The sequence below is a fragment of the Podarcis raffonei genome, chromosome 4 (assembly GCF_027172205.1).
Source record: "Podarcis raffonei isolate rPodRaf1 chromosome 4, rPodRaf1.pri, whole genome shotgun sequence".
In the NCBI taxonomy this organism is placed as follows: Eukaryota; Metazoa; Chordata; class Lepidosauria; order Squamata; family Lacertidae; genus Podarcis; species Podarcis raffonei.
In genome coordinates, this window is record NC_070605.1 from 16,203,754 (window position 1) to 16,229,037 (window position 25,284).

Consider the following 25,284-nt stretch of genomic DNA (forward strand, 5'->3'; position numbering starts at 1 on the left):
AGATTATTTAGCATGCAAAAAACCCCTATTAACCTCCCGTAATTCAGCCTGACAGTGCTGCCAGGGTCATTTTCAGTAATGTTTTTAAATATTAAAGGTAATTTCAGAATTCCTCTTCCCCACCTCCATAGTCCTTTTGATGGAGATTGCCATTTCAATGACTGTGATTCTTATGCAGTAATACATAGGACCTTGAGAAAGAAGAAGGAGGAGGAGGAAAAAGAAACATTTAAGAATCCGGAACATCACTTGTTTTGGAAGGAAGAAATAATATACGGAATGAATATGCATAGAACAAGATCCCTTAATTCTACCTGCTGCTGGTCAATGACACTCAACTAGGGCAGGTTTCCATCTAGAGCTAAAACCTATCCAGAATGGGGATTTAGAGGGAGAGGGAGATAGTCATTTTAGGCAGCTGATTTGGGGGAACATGTTAAGGGAGCAAACCAATATTGATTCAATTCCTTATGGTAGTATTAATTAAAAGTTCTTCTCCTTCTCACTTAACATTAGAACTCATGGACCACCTATGAAACCAAACGTTGGAAGATTCAGAAGAAAGTGCTTCTTCACACAGAATAAAACAATGAACTTATAAAGGGAGGAAACAGTTTAAAACAATTATTCAGAACCTACAAATAATAATAAAAGTCACGAATAAGTTAAACACCCAATTAAAACCTACATCACTATTCTACATCTCAAAACAGGCTTGCCTAAGCACAAATGATTTTAGGAGGCATTGAAAAAGAGACAGTGAAGGCATCTCCCGGAGGTCAACCGGCAGGGAGTTCCAAAGTGCTGCCTCATTAAAAGAGCTATTTCTTACAAATGCAGAACAAGAATTACGTTGCATATTTAACTGTGCCAGTTCCACAGTGTCAAGAGTTCATGTATGGGGGGCCCGCTAGGGGCACCTTGGAAGATGGCTGCCAATACCATCTGTCCAGCTTGCACGAGGTAATTAGAGGCTGATTATGGGGAGTAAATCAGTCTCCCTCATCTTTCCAGGGAATTGGAAAGATGCTGCCCTCGCCCGCGGTTGCCATAAATCACCCCCGAGTTCGGATGAAGGAGGGGGTGAGAGGCACTGGGCGGAAAGCCCTTGAGCAGGATCGGAGCTCCCTGCCAGCTGCTTTCAGGAGCGAGCCTGGTTGTGTTGCTTAAAAAGAAGAAAAGAATTGGAGAAGTAAACGCACATGCTTCAAGAGAGGTCAGGAATGCTTTTATCTGCTACTAATTTTACCACTGAGTTGAAGAAGATCGGGACGGAAGGACGGAAGGAACAGAGATAACATCAGAGAACTGCTGACATGTTGGTAGGTGGAACGGTACGGAAAGGACGGGGAAGACTTTTTTTATTTTTTCATGTGAGTACCTAACAACCCTCCCCCTTAAAGAACTGTCTCGACGACCAGTTTGCAAGTGGGATAATAAATGAACTGTGTGGGGGGAAAACAGCATGAATAAAGGTTTTGTTTTGTGAAAGATTTGGAAAGAAAGGAGACTCTCTCGGTGACGCAGCAAGAAATGGGATCCGAGACGGACAGGCAGACATTTGCTGCAGGATGGATGGTCTAGGGAGGAAGAGCCGATCGGTTATCAGGCTGGGATCGTCAATTTGAAAGGGCTGTTATCCTCCTGGAGAGACTAATTATGATGCAGCGGGTCTGGAAAGTTAACGAGCGGATATTTAGACTGTATTTCATCGGAGTGACAAGATGGCGAATGTTTGCTCGAACGAAAGCCTGGACTATTGGATTTCTGTGAGAGATCTACGAGAGAGCATTACAAAGCCCACACAGAGATATAAATAAGACCGTTTCTTTCAATCCACTTGTGGAGAGAACTCGGAGGTGACTGAAAAGGAAAATGAGTAACGACAAGAGTTGGGAATATGGGATTGAAAACATCATTGTAAACAGGAAAGCAGCAGAAATATGGATGATTGGACTCCTGACGATCGCGAAGCATGGGTACCCCCCACAAAATATTTTAATTTGGAAAACATTTGGACTTTATGATGTGTATTGATATAATTTGGACTAATTGGTATGATATGTTTAATTTGGTAAATGGAAACTTAATTTTTTTTTTTTAAGAGTTCATGTATGGGCTAATGTTCCTTCATGTCCAGGGGGAATCCAGCAACAGACTGGTTGGCCAGTGATTTAGAGCCTGAAGATACTAAACTCTTGTATGGGAAGGAGTGCTATGCAGAAGTGTTGCAGTTGACTGGTGGAGTTTATGCCTGACATGCAGGAAGTTCCAGGTTGATTTATTTGGCACTTCCAGGTCAGTCAAAGAAAGATTCCTGCCTAAAACCTTGGAGGACCTCTACCAGTCCATGTAGACCAGTGTTTTCCAAACCTGGGTCTTCAGCTGTTTTTGGACTACAGTTCCCATCATTCCTAACCACTGGTCCTGCTAGCTAGGGATGATGGGAGTTGTAGTCCCAAAACAGCTGGAGACCCAAGTTTGGGAAACCCTTGGTACTGGTCTGACCCAGTACAGGGAAGCTTTCTGTGCATCAGCTGCTGCAGCCTCAAATTCGTTGAGGGTTTTTAAGCAGAGGTTGGATGCTTGAGTTGAGATTCCTGCATTGCAGGGGGTTGGACTAGATGACCCTTGGGGTCCCTTCCAACTCTGCAATTTTATGATTCCATAATTAGAACAGCCACAGCCCCCAAAGACAAATTTATAATGTAGTTGCAAAGGGAATCCATCTCATCCTTCTGTCTCAGTGACTCTCTCTGGGACAAGACGTCCTTCATGCTCCTTCCATCCTGGAAGGATCCAATGGCCAGCCTGAGTGGGCAGAGTCAAGTCAGATTCAGAAGATACTTCATTGAGATGCTGTTGCTTGCAATTCAGTGTTTCCACCACAAGGGGCAGCTGCATGTCTCTCCACCTGATGCAGACTTACAAAGTGAACCATCGTTCAGATGCTTCTCTTTGTCCCTTGGGTGAGCAGTGGAGGTGATTTGCATGATTCTCGAGGCTGCTGCCAAATCCTCTTACTTTGAGTTTTGGAGCAGAGGTTCAGGAGTCCTATCCTGATTAAAGGCACCTGCAGCCACATCAATCAAGACATCAGATGTGTCTTGGAGGACATTAGCCATGCTGGTCTTGTGGGAAATTTCTGGTGATTCAGGACACTCTGACAGATGCTCAGCTTCTGCCTGACATGCCAAGGCAGCCGGTCAAAAGCTGCCTCTTCTAAATTCCAACAGGTCCTCAAGCGTTTGTAGCCTAAGGTAATTTGAGATCTGCATCCTGAATAAGTCAATCAAAAGGGTAAATTCTTCCACTCCAAGAAAAAGGCAAAGATTAGAGATGTATAAGGGTTATTTTGGTCACTTGACCTTCCACTTTCTGCTCAAGTGGAAGCTTAGCATCCAGATTCTAATTATAATAACACACACTAATGTGATAATTAGGGCTGCCTACAAACTGAAGTTCTTTTTTTTTTTACCTGATTAGCCAAGCTGTTGGAACTGATTAAGTGATCAATTACAGTAATCAATTTTATAAAACTTCAGAAAAATCTGAATTTTTTTTCAGCCACAAAGAATTAAAACAAGAAGTGAGTGTGTGACTTAAAGGGCTATATTCCCACTATCGCCTTTAACAGTTGAGTGACAGGCAGATATCCAACAGATTGGGATGGCAGCAAAATTTGATTTCAGCTCACATTTAAAGGTGACCTTATCTATTTCATGCTTTCTGAAGCAAGGTGTGAACCGAAGCAGAGACATCCTTCAGAATACACACTTTTGCAGTGCAGTTTTCCAGTCAAGCAATAGTTCGCAAACCGGAACACTTACTCCCGGGTTTGCGGTGTTCGGGAGACAAAACATTCAAGAACAAAGCTGTTTGAAAACCAAAGTATGACTGTACAGGTGTTTGTGTAATACAGTGGTACCTCGGGTTAAGAACTTTGCTTCAGAATGAGAACAGAAATCATGCAATGGCGGCGCAGAGGCAGCAGGAGGCCCCATTAGCTAAAGTGTTGCTTCAGGTTAAGAACAGTTTCAGGTTAAGAATGGACCTCTGGAATGAATTAAGTACTTAACCCGAGGTACCACTGTACATATATTAGTGAAAACAATGCATAGAAATGCATGGCATTAGGAAAAACCGCTTTGCAAAAATGTCTTCGCTTACTGGAAAATACCACATACAAAAATGTGTATGTGTGTATTAGGAGAATTTCATGCTGAATGTGGAGAACGCTTAAGATTGGAAAAGTGCAAAAGTGATAGAAAATCTGTAGCCTTCCAGATGTTGCTAGACAACAAGTCCCATCATCCCTTACCAATGGCCCTGTTGCTGGTGCTGCTGGGAGTTGGAGTCCAACAATAACATCTGGAGGGTTAAAGGTTCCCCACCTTCCCTTTAACACAAGGAGAATCCCAATATGTACAGCCCTTCTGGCATGGAGATGCTATCCAGGAAGCTGTGTCTGTTTGTAGGAATGAATTTAGACACTAGGAGAGGATATATTATTTAGCTATTATCTTTCCTTGCTCATGTTAGTGAGATCAGCAGAGTACCATCCTTTTCACCTTAAACTTGGAAGTTAAGACAAGGTTGATGTAACCTTCTAGAAAGAACAATCCAGGATGCTTTAAGGCAGGCTGGGTTTTCCTGGTATTATCCCTTTTCTCTTCAAAACAACAATCACTCACAGTGTTTTGTGAAGAAGTAAAAGTAGCATTTACTTACACAATCTAGGTCTTGAAGCAGCAATTACAGTAGCAAAATGAAGGCAAGTTTATTGTTGTTGTTTAGTCGTTTAGTCGTGTCCGACTCTTCGTGACCCCATGGACCAGAGCACGCCAGGCACCTCTGTCCTCCACTACCTCCCGCAGTTTGGTCAGACTCATGCTGGTAACCTCGAAAACACTATCCAACCATCTCGTCCTCTGTCGCCCCCTTCTCCTTGTGCCCTCCATCTTTCCCAGCATCAGTGTCTTCTCCAGGGAGTCTTCTCTTCTCATGAGGTGGCCAAAGTACTGGAGCCTCAGCTTCAGGATCTGTCCTTCCAGTGAGCACTCAGGGCTGATTTCCTTAAGAATGGATGCGTTTGATCTTCTTGCAGTCCATGGGACTCTCAAGAATCTCCTCCAGCACCAAAATTCAAAAGCATCAATTCTTCGGGGATCAGCCTTCTTTATGGTCCAGCTCTCACTTCCATACATCACTACTGGGAAAACCATGGCTTTAACTATATGGACCTTTATTGGCAAGGTGACGTCTCTACTTCTCAAGATGCTGTCTAGGCCTGTCATTGCCCTTCTCCCAAGAAGCAGGCGTCTTTTAATTTCGTGGCTGCTGTCACCATCTGTAGTGATCATGGAGCCCAAGAAAGTAAAATCTCTCACTGCCTCCATTTCTTCCCCTTCTATTTGCCAGGAGGTGATGGGACCAGTGGCCATGATCTTCGTTTTTTTGATGTTGAGCTTCAGACCATATTTTGCGCTCTCCTCTTTCACCCTCATTAAAAGGTTCTTTAATTCCTCCTCACTTTCTGCCATCAAAGTTGTGTCATCTGCATATCTGAGGTTGTTGATATTTCTTCGGGCAATCTTAATTCCAGCTTGGGATTCATCCAGCCCAGCCTTTCGCATGATGTATTCTGCGTATAAATTAAATAAGCAGGGAGACAAAATACAGCCTTGTCGTACTCCTTTCCCAATTTTGAACCAATCAGTTGTTCCATATCCAGTTCTAACTGTAGATTCTTGTCCCACATAGAGATTTCTCAGGAGACAGAAGAGGTGATCAGGCACTCCCATTTCTTTAAGAACTTGCCATAGTTTGCTGTGGTCGACACAGTCAAAGGCTTTTGCATAGTCAATGAAGCAGAAATAGATGTCTTTCTGGAACTCTCTAGCTTTCTCCATAATCCAGTGCATGTTTGCAATTTGGTCTCTGGTTCCTCTGCCTCTTCTAAATCCAGCTTGCACTTCTGGGAGTTCTCGATCCACATACTGCTTGAGCCTTCCTTGTAGAATTTTAAGCATAACCTTGCTAGCGTGTGAAATGAGTGCAATTGTGCGGTAGTTGGAGCATTCTTTGGCACTGCCCTTCTTTGGGATTGGGATGTAGACTGATCTTCTCCAATCTTCTGGCCACTGCTGAGTTTTCCAAATTTGCTGGCATATTGAGTGTAGCACCTTAACAGCATCATATTTTAAAATTTTAAATAGTTCAGCTGGAATACCATCACTTCCACTGGCCTTGTTATTTGCAGTGCTTAAACTGAATTCAAGCTTAAACTGAAGAAAGTAGGAAAAACCACTGGGCCGGTAAGATACAATCTAAGTCAAATCCCTTATGAATACACAGTGGAAGTGAGGAACAGGTTTAAGGATTTAGATTTGGTGGACAGAGTGCCTGAAGAACTATGGATGGAGGCTCGTAACATTGTACAGGAGGCAGCAACGAAAACCATCCCAATGAAAAGGAAATGCAAGAAAGCAAAGTGGCTGTCCAATGAGGCCTTACAAATAGCGGAGGAGAGAAGGCAAGCAAAATGCGAGGGAGATACTGAAAGATACAGGAAATTGAATGCAGATTTCCAAAGAATAGCAAGGAGAGACAAGAAGGCCTTCTTGAACGAGCAATGCAAACAAATAGAGGAAAACAACAGAATGGGAAAAACCAAAGATCTGTTCAAGAAAATTGGAGATATGAAAGGAACATTTCGTACAAAGATTACCATAATAAAGGACAAAAGTGGTAAGGAACTAACAGAAGCAGAAGACATCAAGAAGAGGTGGCAAGAATACACAGAGGAATTATACCAGAAAGATATGGATGTTTCGTACACCCCAGGTAGTGTGGTTGCTGACCTTGAGCCAGACATCCTGGAAAGTGAAGTCAAATGGGCCTTAGAAAGCACTGCAAATAACAAGGCAAGTTTATGGCCACTATCTAAGTTACAAAAGTACAAAATGCAAGTTAAAAAATAGTGTCTGAGCTGCAGAGCCCAGGCATGCATGTGTGGTCTGCTTGAAGGCATGATGAAGAAGGAGAAGGGATGCCTAGGCAGGAAGGAAGTATGTAGTGTTACAGCTTCCTGCCAAGGCAGACAAAGGAAGTAATCTCACAGAGTTCTCTCTAGCAATTTTTTCAGGAAAGCTCTGTGAGCCTCAGCCCCTTCATGTGCCTATCTGGCCAAACATGAATTGTTGGTTTGACTGCAATAATGTCATACAGTTGCATTTCTACAATTTTACAGCAGCCTGAAAAGCCACACAGCATCTGTCTGTCTCCCTGTGTTGTGAGACAGTGTCCTACATTTTGACCTTTGTCAAGTAGCCGACTGGATAATTTCCCCACAAATGAGCCATCTCTGGTTTTTCCTTCCACTTTACGTTCAGGATTCAATGAGTGGCAAAGGTCTTCAGGTTTTCTAGTGGTTAAACCAGCATGCAGAATGAAATAGTGCAGCAAGAGTGATTGCAGTTTGAGTCAACTTTTTTAAAGTCTATTTTGGGGGAGAAAGAGAGAGAAAGCAGCCTAGTTTGGGGAGCTCGAAGCAGGCACAAAGACCCTGTGATAATCTGTCTGTGTTTCCTGAAGCCAAGAGGATTAAGGAGCCGCGTGCTACTCAGAAACATCATATGACGACCCCTTGATTCCTGCAGAAAGGCAACATTTTTCAGGCAGAATGTTCACAGTCTAGAGAATGCTTTATAATAATAATATGTTTTATTTATACCCCGCCCTCCCCAGCCAAGGCCGGTCTCAGGGTGGCTAACAAGCAATAATAAAAACAAGTTGAATGAATACAACTTAAAAACAAGATTAAAATACAACATTAAAATATTGAAACATTAAAATGCAGCCTCACAGGAGGAGAAAGGAAAAGAAAGAGGGGGAGGGAATCAAATTGGCTCCAAGCCAAAGGCCAGGTGGAACAACTCTGTCTTACAGGCCCTGCGGAAAGAAAACAGATCCTGCAGGGCCCTGGTCTCATGAGGCAGAGCGTTCCACCAGGCTGGAGCCAGAGTTGAAAAGGCCCTGGCTCTGGTTGAAGCTAATCTAACTTCCTAGGGTGTTGCTATTTATGAACCTTGAGGCTCTCCATGGGGCATACTGGGAGAGGCGGTCCTGTAGGTACGCGGGTCCTAGGCCATGAAGGGCTTTAAAGGTCAAAACCAGCACCTTAAATCTGAACCGGTACTCCACCGGGAGCCAGTGTAGCTGGAAAAAGACCTTTAGAGCTCAGGTCTTTCCCATCATATCTGAGCCATGGGGCCTTTTGCAAATGATCTCCTATTTTGGTGTGCCATAAATCAGGTGGCTCGATGCAAAAGAATATAAGGGTGAGGACAGTGCTCCTGCAGCTCTGGAATTGAAGCAGAGGTAGCTGGCTGCCAAGATTCTCTCTTGTTCACAACAATTGAAGGTGCAGGAACCATGCCTTCTTTTTCACCTGGACACCCCATTCCCCAAAGCAGAGAGCGATGCTTTTCAGCACCTCAGCAGGCGGTAGAAGCAGAACCAGATATTGGACTTGTCTTTCTAAGCCAGGGTTTTTGTTATGGGGGCAGGCCTTTTGTTGGGGAGGCAGAACCTCAGTTTGCTAAGAATTTTTATTGATTTAGGGGGGACAGCTGCCCCTCCCTGCCCCCCCCTTGGCTATGCCCATGAAGGCAGCCATAATAGGTCCTGAACCTCATCCCAGTGGATGCAAGCTGAACAACTCATCTACAGTTAGGGAGGTTGCGTATATAAATCTAGAAATCACAGCATCTTAAATGTGCCTCTATAAATGGAATAAAAGAGGTGGAGTAGCCCAACTCTTGATGCAAACTAATTTGCTACATGTTAACAATTAAAAGAAGTTTTAGTACTTCTCTTTTTATTTTTAATGCAGAACAAACCTTTGTTAAAATAGCAGTTAAGCAGGTATGATAGTGATGATTATTATGATAGTCTTCGCCTGGCATCTAAAAGCAGGCTGGCTTGTATTTTAATGTTTTGCTGGAAGCCGCCCAGAGTGGCTGGGGAAACCCAGCTAGATGGGCTGGGTATAAATAATAAATCATCATCATCATCATCATCATCATCACCACCACCACCACCACCATCATCAACATGCCTGCCAGTGTGTGCATCTGACATCAGCATGCCCTGTGGTGTGCTGACGTCACATGTGCATATCAGCAGGCAGGCTGACCTCGGACATGCACACTGTCGGGCATGCATGCCTCCATGGCGTGCACAGCTCTGGCACACACAAAAATAGTGGGTGCCCTTCATAGGGACCCGGCACCTATGTCTAAAATACATAAGCATTGGCATTAGGAAGCCTTCACTGAGAGATCATTCTACAACTTGGGCACCAAGATGGCTCTTTCTCCAGCTGCCCCCCTTGGCATCTCCAACAAGGACAAGCATCAGGAGAAGCGCCTCAGAGGATGAGCCGAACTTCAGAGCAAGTTCATGCAGGAGTGCATGGTCTTTTATGAAAGCGTGCTCCTTTGTTCACCAAGCTAAATTCAAATGGAGAACCAAAATGTCAATGTTCCCTATTTATGCCTTCTATTCCTCCTCCTTTTTTTACGGGATAGTTTTATGCATATTTCTTTCTGTCTGGAAAATGCACAAAATCAGGCCTTTCTCTAAAAGGCATGATTGAGGAACTCCAGACCAGTTTTCTTTAGCAATTTGCAGATTTGCTGCGCTGGGCTCGCTCAGCAACTGCGCCAAGCTCTGTGGGATTTCCTTACACGCTCCCAGCCTTGCCCAGCCCTCGATTCTCCTCCTTCCGTGCAGAAACCCCATGAGACATTATACCAAGCACCCAAGTTCCTGTGTGTGACCAAGGCTTCCACCCTCTGTGCTGCTGGTACATCAAAAGCGATCATGTGCTAGGCAGAAGATGAGATTCTCATAGTAAGTCTCTATATTAACTGGAGCCGAAGGGGGAAGGGGAGTGAGAGTTCTTTGGACGGAGCCCAGGACATGTGATAATCAGATTACAGAAAGTTGAGGGGAGGGGAGGGGGATAGATGGAAGTGAGACTGGATGATGTTCTGGAGAGATGTCGGGAAAATTTCTCAGGGCTCTGAAAGTGTAGGGACAGAAGCTTGTTCCTTGCCAGCTGCTGAACCACTGGACTCTAGGTCTGAATGAAGATGTCTCTCTTTCGCATTGGCATCTTCCTGGGTATTCTGCCCTTCAGTTCTGGCCAGTTCCCTCGGGCATGTGCCAATGCCGACAGCTTGTTGAGCAAGGAATGCTGTCCCATTTGGCCTGGCGATGGGTCCCCTTGTGGGGAGCTGTCAGGTAGGGGATCCTGTCGCGAGATCCTACTTTCAGATGCCCCTCTCGGCCCTCAGTTTCCCTTCTCTGGAGTGGACGACCGGGAAGACTGGCCCGCTGTGTTTTACAACCGGACGTGCCAATGCTCCGGCAACTTCATGGGATTCAGCTGTGCCGACTGCAAGTTCAACTTTGCCGGTCCCAATTGCACAGAGAGGAAGCTGAGGGTAAGGAAAGACATCTTCCAGCTCAGCACCAGGGAAAAGAACCAGTTCCTTGCCTACCTCAACCTAGCCAAGCATACCACCAGCCGGGATTTTGTCATCGCCACCGGAACGTATGCCCAGATGAACAATGGCTCGGCGCCCATGTTCCGAGACATCAATGTGTACGACCTCTTTGTCTGGATGCACTACTACGTCTCTCGGGACACACTCCTTGGAGGCACCAATGTGTGGCGGGATATCGATTTTGCCCACGAGGCTCCGGGGTTCCTTCCATGGCACCGTCTTTTCTTGCTCATGTGGGAACACGAGATCCAAAAGCTCACTGGGAACGAGAACTTCACCATCCCCTACTGGGACTGGCGAGACGCCGAGAGCTGCGACATCTGCACGGATGAGTACATGGGCGGAAGGCACCCTAGCAACCCAAATTTACTCAGCCCAGCCTCTTTCTTCTCCTCTTGGCAGGTAGGCACAGGGAGGTGGGAATCTGTTTCTGCTGAGTTATGCAGGGGAGAAACTGTACCTTTAAGTCTCTTTGTGCACCAGGATGCCATGAATAGTTGTGTTTTTCTGCATATTTGTATGAGCATGCGGAGCTGCCTTAATCTACCTTAGTGAAAGATCATAGCTCACCAGTGAGTTGAGGTGGGAGAGAAGTTAGATTCAGTTTGCATTTAAAAGTGAACCTAATTTACGTTCGCCAAAGCATTATGCGAACCAAAATGCTGCCATTCGTTGACATTTGCACTCCTCCAAATTTTGCAGGGCGGTTCTCCAGCTCAGCAACATGTGCAAAAAAAAAAAAAAAATGCACATGCATTGGTAAAGTGTGCACAGAAATGCAAAGATTAGTGAAAGTTGCATATGAAAAATGCATCTTATTAGGGGAAGCTGTAATGCAAAAAAAAAAAAAGTTGTGTGTTAGGGAAAATTGCATAGAAAAATGTTAGGAGAAATTTGTACTGAAAGGTTGATGAGTTTTCATGATGAGTTTGCTTTTCAAATCGCAAAGATGTGGAAATGTGGAAGTTAAGGCTGGAAAAATGAGAAACTGAAATCAACATATTCAGCCATCCCTAGTGGTAGAGCGTTTCTTTGCAAGCAGAATATTCCAAGTTCAATCCCTGGCATCACTAGATAGGGAGTGTCCCCTGAGAGTACCCCTATCTGAAATGCTAGAGTGTCACTTCCTGCTAGTGCAGGACACATTGAACTAAGACCGACTATTGGTCTGATGCAGTATAAGGCAGATTTTGATGGTCCTAGCTCAGGCCCCTGTATTCTGAGTGGCAAGGGCTCCCCATCAGCAGCGGAGGAAGCCGCTCAGGTGCCTGGGGCAGCATGCCCAGGGATGGGGCTCACTGCGGGTCCTCCGGAGTCTGCCTGCCTCCTCCCACTCAGCCACCCTACAGCTGGGGGGATGCAGCGGGTGGACCATTTGGGGCAGCATGGAGCCTGCACACACACAAGCCACCGCGTCACTCCCAGGAGAGACGTGTGGCTCGGGCGTGCTGCAGGCACTGCAATGAGTGCCGCCTAGCATTTTGTCACCCCCCTCAGTGGTGACACCCGGGCGGCCCACACCTACCGCACCCCCCTTCCTCCGCCCCTGCTCCCCATCATCTCCATCAAGGGGTTTTCCCCACCAGCACTGATGCACGAGATCCTTCTAACTGGAGACACCAGTTTCCCAACCGTAGTTCTGCTAGTGACTTACAGCCTATCGAAAATGCAATGTGCTCTCCAAGAAGCAATTGGGGACTATAATGTGTCAAAACGCAAACGACCAAAAGATTAAAGCAGCAGTGAAATCCATTTTGTCAGCTGGTTTACAATCCAGGCAGCCACAAACACCTGGGTAAACAGACAGCCTGAACGCCAGCAGATAAGTGGCAGCTGATTGGAGGAGAGAGAGACCGAGTTCTATAAATGTGATTTTAACTAATTCTCTCTGCTTCTGGTGATCAGGCTACAAGTTTATGTAGCCAAAATAGAAACACATGCACAAGGCAGCATTATCCACAGGACTGGGGGAACTCTAAGGATTAAGTAAGTACAAAAAGAAAAGAAACCATACAAAGGTGGAACCCAAAAAAATAGGCCAATGAGGACTAAGTTACTCAATGGCTATGGTGTGCTAACTGGCTTTGGGTGTGTGGGGTGTGTGTGTGTGTGTGTGTGTGTGGGTGTGTGTGTGTGTGTGTGTGTGAGAGAGAGAGAGAGAGAGAGAGAGAGAGAGAGAGATGGGTGGGAGGGAGAATTGGCTGGAATCCTGCAGGGAAGAACTCCACAATGAAAATCCCACTTGTAGCAGTTTGTTATCTTTGGTAGCCATTTTGCCTCACCATGAAAGTGGATAAACCAAAAGCTGATCCTTCAGCAAAGATGGGCACTTTGCAAGGTTTAAGAGGGGTTGTAGCATCAGATCTGAAGTATAGCCCTGAACACACCAGTTTGCCACTAACCCAAGTGCATATGTGATATCGAGCAATGGGATGTAACCCAGTGTTGTAACTGCCCTGAGACCTCCGGGTATGGGGAGATATACGAATTTAATTAATAATAATTCAGGTGTGCATTATATTACTTAGGAATATTCACATGCAGACATCACACACACACACACACACACACACCTGTGTGTGTGACCTCAAAACAGGCAGAGGTGGGAGCGGGGCAAGAGGAGCAGGATGAATCCACGAGGCAAACAGGGAGCAAATTTTCCCCAACCCCAGCTCCTTCAAACTTTGACTCAAAGGAGCTCAAGCCTTCCTACCCTCTCTATTTTTACCCTCACAATAACCCTGTGAGGTAGGTTAGGCTGAGAGATGGTGACTGGCCCAAGATCACCCAGGGAGCTCTGGTCTTCCAAGATGCTAGACCAGGGTTTCCCAAACTTGGTTCTCCAGCTGTTTTTGGACTACAACTCCCATCATCCCTAGCTAGCAGGACCAGTGGCCAGGAATGATGGGAACTGTAGTCCCAAAACAACTGAGAATCAAGTTTGGGAAACCCTGTACTAGCCCAATGCTCTAACTGCTACACCACATTGTCTCTCAATATCGGCTCTGTGATGGAATAAACATGAATTTGTTTGCTTTTGCAGGTATGGTCTCTATGTGTGCCACTAGGGTTGCCATAGTTCAAAAAGTAAACTTTTTTGAAAGTTTACTTTTTGAAAAATTGTTGTTGAGCTTTGGTTGAACCAATATAGTTGGGCTTTATCGGGGAAACCTCTCCACAAAATAGTGATTTTCAGCTTTTGGAGCTGTTTCCGCTGCTTTTACATCTAGGTTTTCCCTGACATTTTGCCAGTTTGGCAAAAACCACACAAAAAACCTTGACGCCATTTTTACAGCCGGAAACCTGGACATGTCAGGCATTTTCCTGATGTATGGCAAGTCTAATGTGTGCCAAATTGCTTATGGCCATCAAGCTTAAAATGTTTAGAACTAAAACAGTGGAAACATAAGCACACATGTTGGCAACTTCTTTCTACAAACAGGAATGGAGGCGGGATTCCTCCCTCCTACTTTCCCCCAGAGCCAAGATTTTAGTAATGAATCAATTAACTCTATACCTTAACAGGCAAGAAAGAAGTCTGAGTATTCTCAAGGGAAATGCCTATTCATTTAGCATCCTTTGTCACTAGAGAAAGTTTTTGCTTTTTATTATGAAAGATAGTCCCAATTAACCTGTTTGGTAGAGTGCTGAAGATTTTGTTTTGTAAAGTGTGTCATTTTGATTATTGTTTTTGAAAAATCCATTCTTAGGGCCTCAAGCTATGTGGCAACACTGAAAACAGAACCAACAGGATAAAATATAAAACACTGTCTACTGTGTTGTAGATAAAGCACTGCCTATTGTAGCCAGCTGGGGGGGGGGGAATGGTCATAGTATGGCCTTTATGACTCCATTAAATCAGAGATGGAGAACCTGTGATCCTCTAAAATTATAGAATGGTAGAGTTGGAAGGGATCCCAAGAGTGATCTGGTCTAACCTCCTGCTGTGCTGTTGGATTCTAACTCCCATCAGCCTCAGGTGCCACAGCCAGTGGTGAGGTATGATGAGGATTACAGTGGTACCTCGGGTTACAGATGCTTCAGGTTACAGACTCTGCTAACCCAGAAATAGTACCTCAGGTTAAGAACTTTGCTTCAGGATGAGAACAGAAATTGTGCTCCGGTGACGTGGTGGCAACGCGAGGCCCCATTAGCTAAATTGGTGCTTCAGGTTAAGAACAGTTTCAGCTTAAGAACGGACCTCCAGAACGAATTAAGTTCTTAACCCGATGTACCACTGTATATACCAATATTTGGAAGGTCTACATTCTATGCTGATCCAAATAAGGAAGTATTATGGGGCTTCAGGAAAATGTTTGGGCGAGGATTGGGCAGAAGCCGATGGTGTGGTGGCACAGTTCACCTGAGCTCTGGTTGGTTGCATCACTGCTGCTTACTGGCCGAGGCTGCGGTGAGTTGAGCACGGTGCAAACGCATTTGCGGAGCCAGTTGGGTGCATTTGCACTGCGCTGAGCTTGTAATTCCCTACCCCCCTCTCCTTCAACCTCCCAGTGACGTGAATGACTAGAGTTCTGTTTAGTGGTGCTGCCCCAGCCTATTCCTTTGTGGGCAATCTCAGGGGTGTGTGGTGGTTTGCATGCCAATAGTGCATGTGGCCAGAGGCAAAAGTGGGCGAAGCGAGAGATGCAATTTTCACTTTTGTATAGTAGGCTATGCAGGGGGATCCCTGCTCAAGTGGGGGTTCCATTCCTGGCTGCCCCGCACACCCACAGGACACACAGAAGTCCTAGTCCAGTCCGCCCCTCCCTTGGCCTGCTCCCACCCCGCACCAACCCACCATATTCCTCCCCTGCCTACCCCCTTTCAACTCCGAAAATGGTGCATGTGCCAGAGGTCACGTGCGTGATGATGACACACATGTCAGTCATGCAAATGTCAGAGGCTTCCATTCTTCACCCATATAAAGAAAAGGTGTTAATATATCAAGTACAGTGGTACCTCGGGTTAAGTACTTAATTCGTTCCGGAGGTCCGTTCTTAACCTGAAGCACCACTTTAGTTAATGGAGCCTGCTGCTGCCGCCACGCCACCGGAGCCCGATTTCTGTTCTTATCCTGAAGCAAAGTTCTTAACCTGAAGCACTATTACTGGGTTAGCGGAGTGTGTAATCTGAAGCGTATGTAACCTGAAGCGTATGTAACCCGAGGTACCACTGTATATTGGACTCTGCAATGTTTGCATAGAAAGGTACTGTCTATTACAGACAGATGCTGGAGGTTGAATGCTGAGAATGTCTCTTTTGAGGCTCGCGACGTTGCTTGGCCAGGGGTGAATTCCGTTTGGTCTGAAGCAGTTACAGAAATGTACTGGGGAAATCTGTAATATTTGCAAGTGTCCATGTACTTTTAAACTATATTCCTGTAGTATGGGGATTAATGGCTGCACAAGAAAAAATGGATTTTGTGAGCTCTTATGGTGGCTAAGAGACTTACACTTCAAGCTTGGAAGGATAAACACCCACCATTTTTATTTTTTTATTTTTTTTGCAATTGTCTTCTGACCAGGCTACATTCAAGCATATTTCAAATGGGCATCAGTTTTGTGTTGATACCCGTGTGCGCAACTGCAGGGCTTACATCAGCTTATATGTCTAAATTAAGATTCCTGAACTGATAGTCACTGTACCCACAATGTGGATTGATGGTCTACAGTGGTACCTCAGGTTAAGTACTTAATTCATTCCGGAGGTCCGTACTTAACCTGAGGTACCACTTTAGCTAATGGGGCCTCCCGCTGCCACCCCGCCGCCAGAGCACGATTTCTGTTCTCATCCTGAAGCAAAGTTCTTAACCCAAGGAAATATTTCTGGGTTAGCGGAGTCTGTAGCCTGAAGCGTATGTAACCCGAGGTACCACTGTATTGTTATATCATTTGGTTATTATTGTTGTTATCTATTTCTGTCTTCTTTCTTCTCATCTCGTTTTATTTCCTTCTTCTTCCTTTCCCTTGATAAATCTGCAAAATAAAAAATTATTGTTTTTTTTAAAAGGGGGCAATTCTATGGCAAGATCTGTTGGGATGACCTGCTTGGGATGAGCAGAGGATCTCTAGCTCAGTCGCTGTTAAGTCCCCAACTCTGGGTCAGCTGAAGATACACTGGTTTAACTTGCTCACCCTGCCTCAGCCTGGGCTGCTGTAAGTCCTTGGCAAAGGGGGAATGCATGGGACCCTCAAGAGAAGACTTAGGCTGGATCCTAAGCCCATTCAGCTCAGTCATGTGACCTGGCAAACTGATGCAGAACACTATTTTAAAAGGCTTGCTTTCCTTTTGGCAGGGGACGTGGGTAGCGCTGTGGGTTAAACCACAGAGCCTAGGGCATGCTGATCAGAAGGTCAGCGGTTCAAATCCCCACGATGGGGTGAGCTCCCGTTGCTCGGTTCCTGTTCCTGCCAACCTAGCAGTTCAGAAGCACATCAAAGTGCAAGTAGATAAATAGGTACCACTTCGGCAGGAAGGTAAACAGCGTTTCCGTGCGCTGCTCTGGTTCTCCAGAAGCGGCTTAGTCATGCTGGCCATATGACCCGGAAGCTGCACGCTGGCTCCCTCGGCCAGTAAAGCGAGATGAGCACCGCAACCCCAGAGTCGTTCATGCCTGGACCTAATGGTCAGAGGTCCCTTTACCTTTTTCCTTTCGGCAGGCTTAGGCAGGGTAGCAGTTGCCCCACTGTTGAACAGGGTTTTGAACTGGTGTAACTTAATGCCAAGTTAACCTACACCGATATGCTTTGTACCAGCTTCTTGTGTGTAGGCTTGATGACTGAAAAAGCAGGGAACAGGCTCTTCCCAAAAGACATAGGATTGATGACTAAAAAAGCAGGGAATGGGCTCTTCCCAAAAGACAACACCAACACCAACAGCAGCAGCAGCAACAACAACAATTTATTATTTATACCCTGCCTATGTGACTGGGTTTCCCCAGCCACTCTGGGTGGCTCCCAACAGAATATGAAAAACACAATAAAACATCAAACATTTAAAACTTCCCTAAACAGGTTTGCCTTCAAATGTCTTCTAACAGTCAGATAGTTGCTTATTTCCTTGACATCTGATGGGAGGGTGTTTCACAGGGAAGGCACCACCACCGAGAAGGCCCTTTGCCTGGTTCCCTGTGTAACCTCACTTCTCTCAGTGAGGGAACCGCCAGAAGGCCCTCGGAGCTGGACCTCAGTGTTTGGGCTGAACACTGGGGGTGGAGAAGCTCCTTCAGGTAACTTTCCTTACAGGCATAATAGGGACAGAGTTTCCAAAGAAAATGGCAAAACTATTTATGTATGTGACAACCGCAGCTAGAATATTATATGCACAGAAATGGAAAGGAGAGAAAGTTCCAGCAAAGGAAGAGTGGCTTTTGAAAGTTATGGATTATGCAGAAATGGCAAAATTGACAGTGATATTAAGATATCAAAATGATGAACTGTTTTATATAGAAGAAGGGAGGCCTTTCATGGACTATTTTTTAAAAAAAAATACAATAGTCGAATGAAATTGTGGCCAGGATTCGAGACAAAAGAAGCAGAAGGTAAATGATAAAATAATTGCAAGGGAGATTTTATCTGTTTTGTAATAGATAAAGATATAATGTAGCAGGAAAGGTGTGAGTGGGAAGTCAATTTAAGAAGCAATGCAACTATTTGATATGAAGATTATTGTGAAAAAGAATTAATAGAAAATTATACTATAAATGCAAAAGTGGGGAGCAGGCATGAATGCAGATCAATGAGACATTTCAGTCAGGCAAAAGCAGTCTAGATGAGCATTGAGCAGAGCAGGTGAGGGTATGGCCTGTTGTTGTTGTTGTTGTTGTTGTTAAGTCGTTTAGTTGTGTCTGACTCTTCGTGACCCCATGGACATGCCAGGCACTCCTGTCTTCCACTGCCTCCCGCAGTTTGGTCAAACTCATGCTGGTAGCTTCGAGAACACTGTCCCACCATCTCGTCCTCTGTCGTCCCCTTCACCTTGTGCCCTCCATTTTTCCCAACATCAGGGTCTTTTCCAGGGAGTCTTCTCTTCTCATGAGGTGGCCAAAGTATTGGAGCCTCAGCTTCAGGATCTGTCCTTCCAGTGGGCACTGAGGGTTGATTTCCTTCAGAATGGATAGGTTTGATCTTCTTGCAGTCCATGGGACTCTCAAGAGTCTCCTCCAGCATCATAATTCAAAAGCATCAATACTTCAGTGATCAGCCTTCTTTATGGTCCAGCTCTCACTTCCTTTGTTGGCAAGGTGATGTCTCTGTAGGGTATGGCCTTCAGAGAAGGTATTGCTTGGGACAAGTCCCCATTTCACACATACACACCCCAAGTCTGAGGTTTCCCACTCCTGACTTAGGCAATTACAAAAGATTCCTGCAAGTTTTCATACAAGTCATTAAACAGCTTTTGATCCCTCTCAAACTGGGTTAAGTTCAGAATTCAGGGCGATTTCTTGCAACTCCCAGCAGTGTAAACAAGAGGAGAATGCGCTCGAAAATGGGGTGGAGGAAGAGAGATTTAATGCCAGAAGGCTGTCAAGTCCAGAACAAAATGAAAAAAAAGGATGAAGGAGGTAGGAGGTAGGCTATTCAGGGCTTTGTGGAAATTCAGTGGGCAAATAAGAAGCAAAAGCATTTTTTAAAAAGAAGAAAACACTTTCTTTCACAGGGGAGTCTCAAAGAAACAGCTTTTTGAACTGCAATAATATAATGACACTTACACAGGAGATCAGGGAGCACTCAAGACTTGTTGTGGATTTGTTGTTGGGGGGTTATGTGAAGTATCCATTTCAAACTCTGCTTCCCCTCTTCGAAAGAAAGGAGAGCCTACTTTATTCTGTGGAGATGTTGCCATGGAAACAGCGATAACTGTGAATGCATGCTAAAATGCTGACTTCTCCCCCACTCTTCATGCAGCCCAAGCTTTTCCTTTTCCCCTCAGCCAACTGTTGTTACACCTCTGCAATTGCAAAGCATGCTTCTCTCGTGTTTACGGTCTTCTGAGGTACCTGCTCCTGCGATCAAAACTGTCAAAAACAGTTTATGTTCCCACACACAAACACATCCCTCTGAAAGCTAATCTCTTTTTTAAAAAAACCCCAAAATGAATTTCATCTCACCGAAGAGGCTCTCCCACGCTGCTGGACTGATGAACAAAGGGAACCCAAGGACTGAGGAAAACCTGAAAGCACTTTTAAAAGAAAAATAAAATAAAAATTTAACGCTCCTTAGAGATGCAAAAAGGCATCACCTCCCATTTCATCCCGTATGAGTAACATACAGCCCTGTTGCTGTTCTGCTGCAGTTTGTCTTCCGCCCATCTCGCTGTCTGTTGTGGCAAAATTACAAAACTTACATCGCTTATGTAATTAACTACATCATCATTATGCTATTCCACCTGTTGCAAAGGAAATGCAATGCAAATTAGGGGTACGGGAAGTAATCAGTTCCACAACATTTGCAGACCTAAAGCTATGTGCCCTCTGTCTTTGAGCTCTTTGCTTTCCTACTTTCAAGGCTTGCTGGGTTCTGGGAGTCTGAAATGCTTTCTAAGGACACCATGTCTGTCGGCTGTCACCCCTCTGTTGCTTCCTTCTCCTCCCCCTCCCCCTCCCCTCCCATTATTTCCCAACTTTCCCCCTCATCTGCCTCTGAGCTGTGACCTCCCACAAACCCCTGTTGTAAACCTAAACTGCCTTCCTCTTCCTCCTCCCTGGAAGGGTCAGGCTAGGGAGGCAGTCTCCACCATTTCTCCTCTGCCCAATCCCTGACACTTCTTCAGGCGTTCACTTAACCATATGTGGGTGTTGGGTATGTTTAGCTTGAAGACGACAAGATTGAGAGGTGGTATGATAGCCGCCTTCAAATACCTGAAGGGTCACCACATGGGAGATGGAGCAGCCTTGTTTTCTGCTGCTCCAGAGGGTAGCAACCAATGGATTCAAATCACAAGAAATGAGATTTTGACTAAACCTCAGGAAGAAATTCCTGGTGGTAAGAGCTGTGGTTGCAGCGCATGTATGGTCCTCACCACAGTTTCTTCGGTTTTCAGATGTACCCACAAGCCCAAAGAAGCTGATGACTAGAAGTTTAATGAGAAGGTCTGAAAAGAGTTCCTAAGCATTCCTCTGTTGAAAACACTTAGAACTGGGTCCATAACATACATTTAAAGCATATGGCTCCCCCCTAAGAATCATGGGAACTGCAGTTTTATCCCCATGGTGCAACCATTCACATTCCTCTTAGCAAACTACAGTTCCCGTTATCCTTTGGGAGAAGCCATGTGTTTTAACTGAATGATGTGCACACAGTCTTAACGGCTTCCCTGAGATGGATAACTCCATCTTAGTCTTATTCAACAGAACATGCTTAGAAACCATTTTCAGACTTTGTGCTGAACGCATGAAGATCTGGAAAGAAACCCCCACGCCCAGGCACATTGGGGTTGATGCTTGTGTCCACACCCCTGCCCCACTTCCATATTCTAAATATTCTCATATGGTCAGGAAAGTTCCTGAACAAGGCTAAAGCTTGTTCTCACTCACACCCTTTTGAAAACGACAAATTCCGAGATAATGTTCCACTGTATGCTCTGTTTCCCCTGCAATCCGAATGAACAAAGGTATTGAATGCTAGGGGACTATTGGTAGCCGTAAAATTAGAATTGATTTCATACATTGGTTGAATGCCTTTAGATGGGTTTGAAATGTTTGCATATCTATACTTTATTTATAGAGAAGAAAACATGGTTATAGAAAGGTTAGAATAGAAGTCAGGGTGGGCGTTTCTTTAGAGGTACCGAGACGTGCTGGGGAGAAACACTGTTGTCATACCAACATGAATCAAAGGCCAGATTTTGAATTGCTTTCCTGCAAGGATTCTGACAATGACACTAGAGTAGGAACAAAGGAAGCGGCATTATATACCAGGGTCAGACCACTGGTCCATCTACCTCAGGAGACATTGAGAGGAAGAGGTTCTCAAAGCAGGAGTCTTCCCCACCTCGGCTTGCAGACATCAACAATTGAACCTATGCCTTTCTCCCATGCAAAACATGTGCTCTGCCACTGAGTGAATAGGTATTCAATTATGTTTTACTCAATTTACTCACCGAAATTGCAAATGCTTGTATGTATTACCATGTGTTGGTAAATGAATTCCAGAGAGTTCTTTAGCAGTTCTCATGTGATTGGCTAATGTTGGTCACATGGGAGGTGCGAAGGAGAGACTCCATTTTATGTGAAGCAAGATGGCTGTGTTTTAGAACCCACTGTGAACACTGCTAAGTTGAACAGAGTGTCAGAGTGCTTCTTCTTCGCTTGGAAGAAAGAGAGCAAAGCTGCAGGAGAAGATAAAAGTAGAAACCTCTCCTAGGAGCTGCAAGGCATGGCCTTTCTGAGATACAGAAGGCTGAGTGCTGAGCTCTGGAAACAGGAAAATACAGTTGTTTGGAAGTTAGAAGAAGAAATTGTAAGTCCATGCTTGGAGAAGCATGGGACTGTAAATATTAAGTTTTAATTCATCCATAACTATAAGTTTCTGCAAGTAAAGTTTTTGAATGTTAAAGTCCGGACATTGGCTTAATGTCCAAAGAAGGGTTTCAGTCATTTGAGCTTCTTAGCTGCGATTTTGCTACTCTGACTTCAACACTGACATGAACGGACATGATGACATTTGACCCATTAATTTCAGTGGGTCTGCTCCTACTAAAGCTTAGTTGAATACCACCCTGAGTTCCAATGTTGTGATTTCTAAGAACATAAGAAAAGCCCTGCTGGTTCAGGCCCTTCTTGTCCAGTCCACTGTGCTCACAGTGGCCAACCAGTTGCCTCTGGGAAGCCCAAAAGCGGGAACTGAGTGCCTTTTCCCTCCTCCTCCCATGGTGTCCAGGAACTGGGATTCAGAAACATTACTGTCTCTGACAGTTGAGGTAGAACAAAGCCATCAGGGTTAGCAGCCATTGAAACCCTTTTCCTCCATCAATTTGTCAAATTGTGCCATCCCCAAATCTTCTCTGGGGGGATGGGGGAAAACCCAGAACAGATTTAGGTGCCAGGCAGGGACAGCAGAGGGTGAGATTATTCCATTCCTCAAGAGAAAATCTGCTTAGCACCACAGTGAGTGCAACCCATTGAAATTATGAAACCTGAGTGAGTCATGTCCATTCATTTCAATGGGTCTACTCTATGGGAGGAAGAAGGCAGTGATTTCTATTCCAATCTGTCTTCATCACAATCAGCACTCTTTCCGTTCTGCTGCAGTTCGGTGCCTGCTGAATATTATGTTTTCCATCTCACTGTCTGCTATTTAACCTAAAATGAGTACTGTACTATACATAAGTTATGCATATATCGTAATGATATATGCCTTTCGTCTTAATGTCTATGGCCTCTATTTCAGTGCAATGGAAATGTCATTTAAATTGGGGGTGGGGAGTAATCAATTGTGCATCATTTTTGGACTGAAAACAACCACAACCGTGTATGACAATCATTAATTGCTGGACTGATTTCTATTCCAGAAATGGGACGAATAAGTGAACACTGGCAGTGTCCACTTTTGCTTCCATCAAAATTCTCCAACATCCCTAGTCAACTCTGAGTAGGGCTAACATTGAATAAAGTAATATATTTCTGTTGGTGCAACCTAGAATTGCATGAGCCCTTTTCCCACTGCTAATTCACACTTGGTTTGTCATCTACCAAAACCGCTGTATTCTTTTTCACAAATACTGCTGTGAAACCAAGCTTCAGCCATCCTATATTTGTATATCTAATTCCTCAGCACCACCACACACCCACCTAATTGCAAAACTTAACATTTGCCTCTGCTGAGATTCATTTCTCTTAGCTTTTGGCCCAGTTTCTCAACCTGTCAAGATCATCTTGAATCCTGTTTCTGTCTTCTAAGATACTAAAAACCCACAACACATCATTTTCAATCACAAGTAGATGTGATAGGAAAATATCTCGCAGCAGCAGGAAGATAGTTATTTTCATATACACGATGTGTTACATAAAGCCGCGATCATGGCGGGGGTTGTGAGGGTAGAAGGGGGGGAGGGAATTTATATTCTTTGCACTTATTTTATTGATTTTTTTATTTTTAAAATTTATGTCCTGCCCTTCCTTCCAACAGAGCCCAGGGCAGAAAACTAAAAATCATGAAACTATTAAAACATATTAAATACAATTCCAGTTTAGATTCACATTGGTTCTCTACCCAAAAAAAGCTGTTTGAAAGAGGAAGGTCTTCAGTAGGCACCAGGAAAATAACAGGGACTGTGCCTGTCTAATATTCAAGGGGAGGAAATTCCGAAAGGTAGAGGCCACCCCACTCAAGGCCTGCTTCCTGGCAGAGTGCAGCAGTCGACCGGGTGCATAAGGAGTGAGGATCTTTCAGGCTTCTGGTCCCAAGCTGTATAGGGCTTTATCTGCAAAAAAACCCCAGCACTTTAATCATAGCCCAGGAGCTAATTGGCAGCCAATTACAAATCCTCCAGCATTTCTCCGATAAAAATAGAGACGTCCTACTCCATCACCACCACCAACATCATTTTTAAAATTTATACCCTGCTCATCTGATTGGGTTGCCCCAGCCACTCTGAGCAGCTTCCAACATATACAGTGGTATCTTGGGTTACAGATGCTTCAGGTTACAGACGCTTCAGGTTACAGACTCCGCTAACCCAGAAATAGTACCTCGGGTTAAGAACTTTGCTTCAGGATGAGAACAGAAATCATGCTCCGGCGGCGCGGCGGCAGCGGGAGGCCCTGTTAGCTAAAGTGGTACCTCAGGTTAAGAACAGTTTCAGGTTAAGAATGGACTTCCAGAACAAATTAAGTTCTTAACCCAAGGTACCACTGTATAATAAAACTACACAGGGCTGCTTTCAGGTGTCTTTTAAAGGTTGTATAGTTACTTATCTCTTTGTCTCGGGGGTCACATAACTCCATACCCTCCAACATATTTCTGATGAAAATAGGAACATCCTAAGGAAAAGTGGGACATTCCAGGATCAAATCAGAAACTGGGACGGCGTCTGTAAATTCAGGACTGTCCCTGAAAAATAGGGACACTTGGAGCATCTAGACGTGTATTCAGCATATGCAGCGCTGTATCTGCTCTGCTGCAGTTCGGCTTCTGGCAAAAACAAGAAGCTACTGGGCGTGTCTATCCCCACCTTGTGGGCATGTCCACAGTCGTTTTAAAACAGGTACAGCTCTAATTCTGAATGCACCCTTCGCAGTTGAGACACAATACATAAGGATTCTTTAGTTGGATGCATGTATCGCCATGTATCAGGCCTGGCAGGTGGGATTGAAACTGCACCCTCCACTTATGGGGAATAACTGTCCCACCTCTGGACTGCCCCATTGCACAATCATGGATAAGTAGATGCCATGTGTGAAAGAAATTGGCTCTGTAAGCTTGATTCACACTTGTTCAGTTCTGAGATTTAATGTAGGATACAATTAGGGATATTTAGGTTTATATCCAGTGGGTCATAATTTTTTTGCACCTGTCTGTTGTTCAGATGTGCCCAGCCCAGCCCCCTCCATTTCTGAGTTAACGTGTGAGATGGCATCTGATCATAGAATCATAGAATCATAGAGTTGGAAGAGACCACTAGGGCCATCGAGTCCAACCCCCTGCCAAGCAGGAAACACCATCAGAGCACTCCTGACATATGGTTGTCAAGCCTCTGCTTAAAGACC

General features: G+C 44.8%; 1 protein-coding gene across 1 annotated transcript in view; it reads left to right on the forward strand.

Moving 5' to 3' along the window:
- The first annotated feature begins 10,023 nt into the window (after nucleotides 1–10,023).
- The window catches only part of TYR (tyrosinase), a 55,840-nt gene continuing 40,579 nt past the window's right edge, over nucleotides 10,024–25,284 (forward strand). Inside the window, exon 1 of the mRNA XM_053385556.1 lies at nucleotides 10,024–10,979. Coding sequence (XP_053241531.1) covers nucleotides 10,155–10,979 — 825 coding nt within the window. The 5' untranslated portion in view covers nucleotides 10,024–10,154. The remainder of the gene's footprint in view (nucleotides 10,980–25,284) is intronic.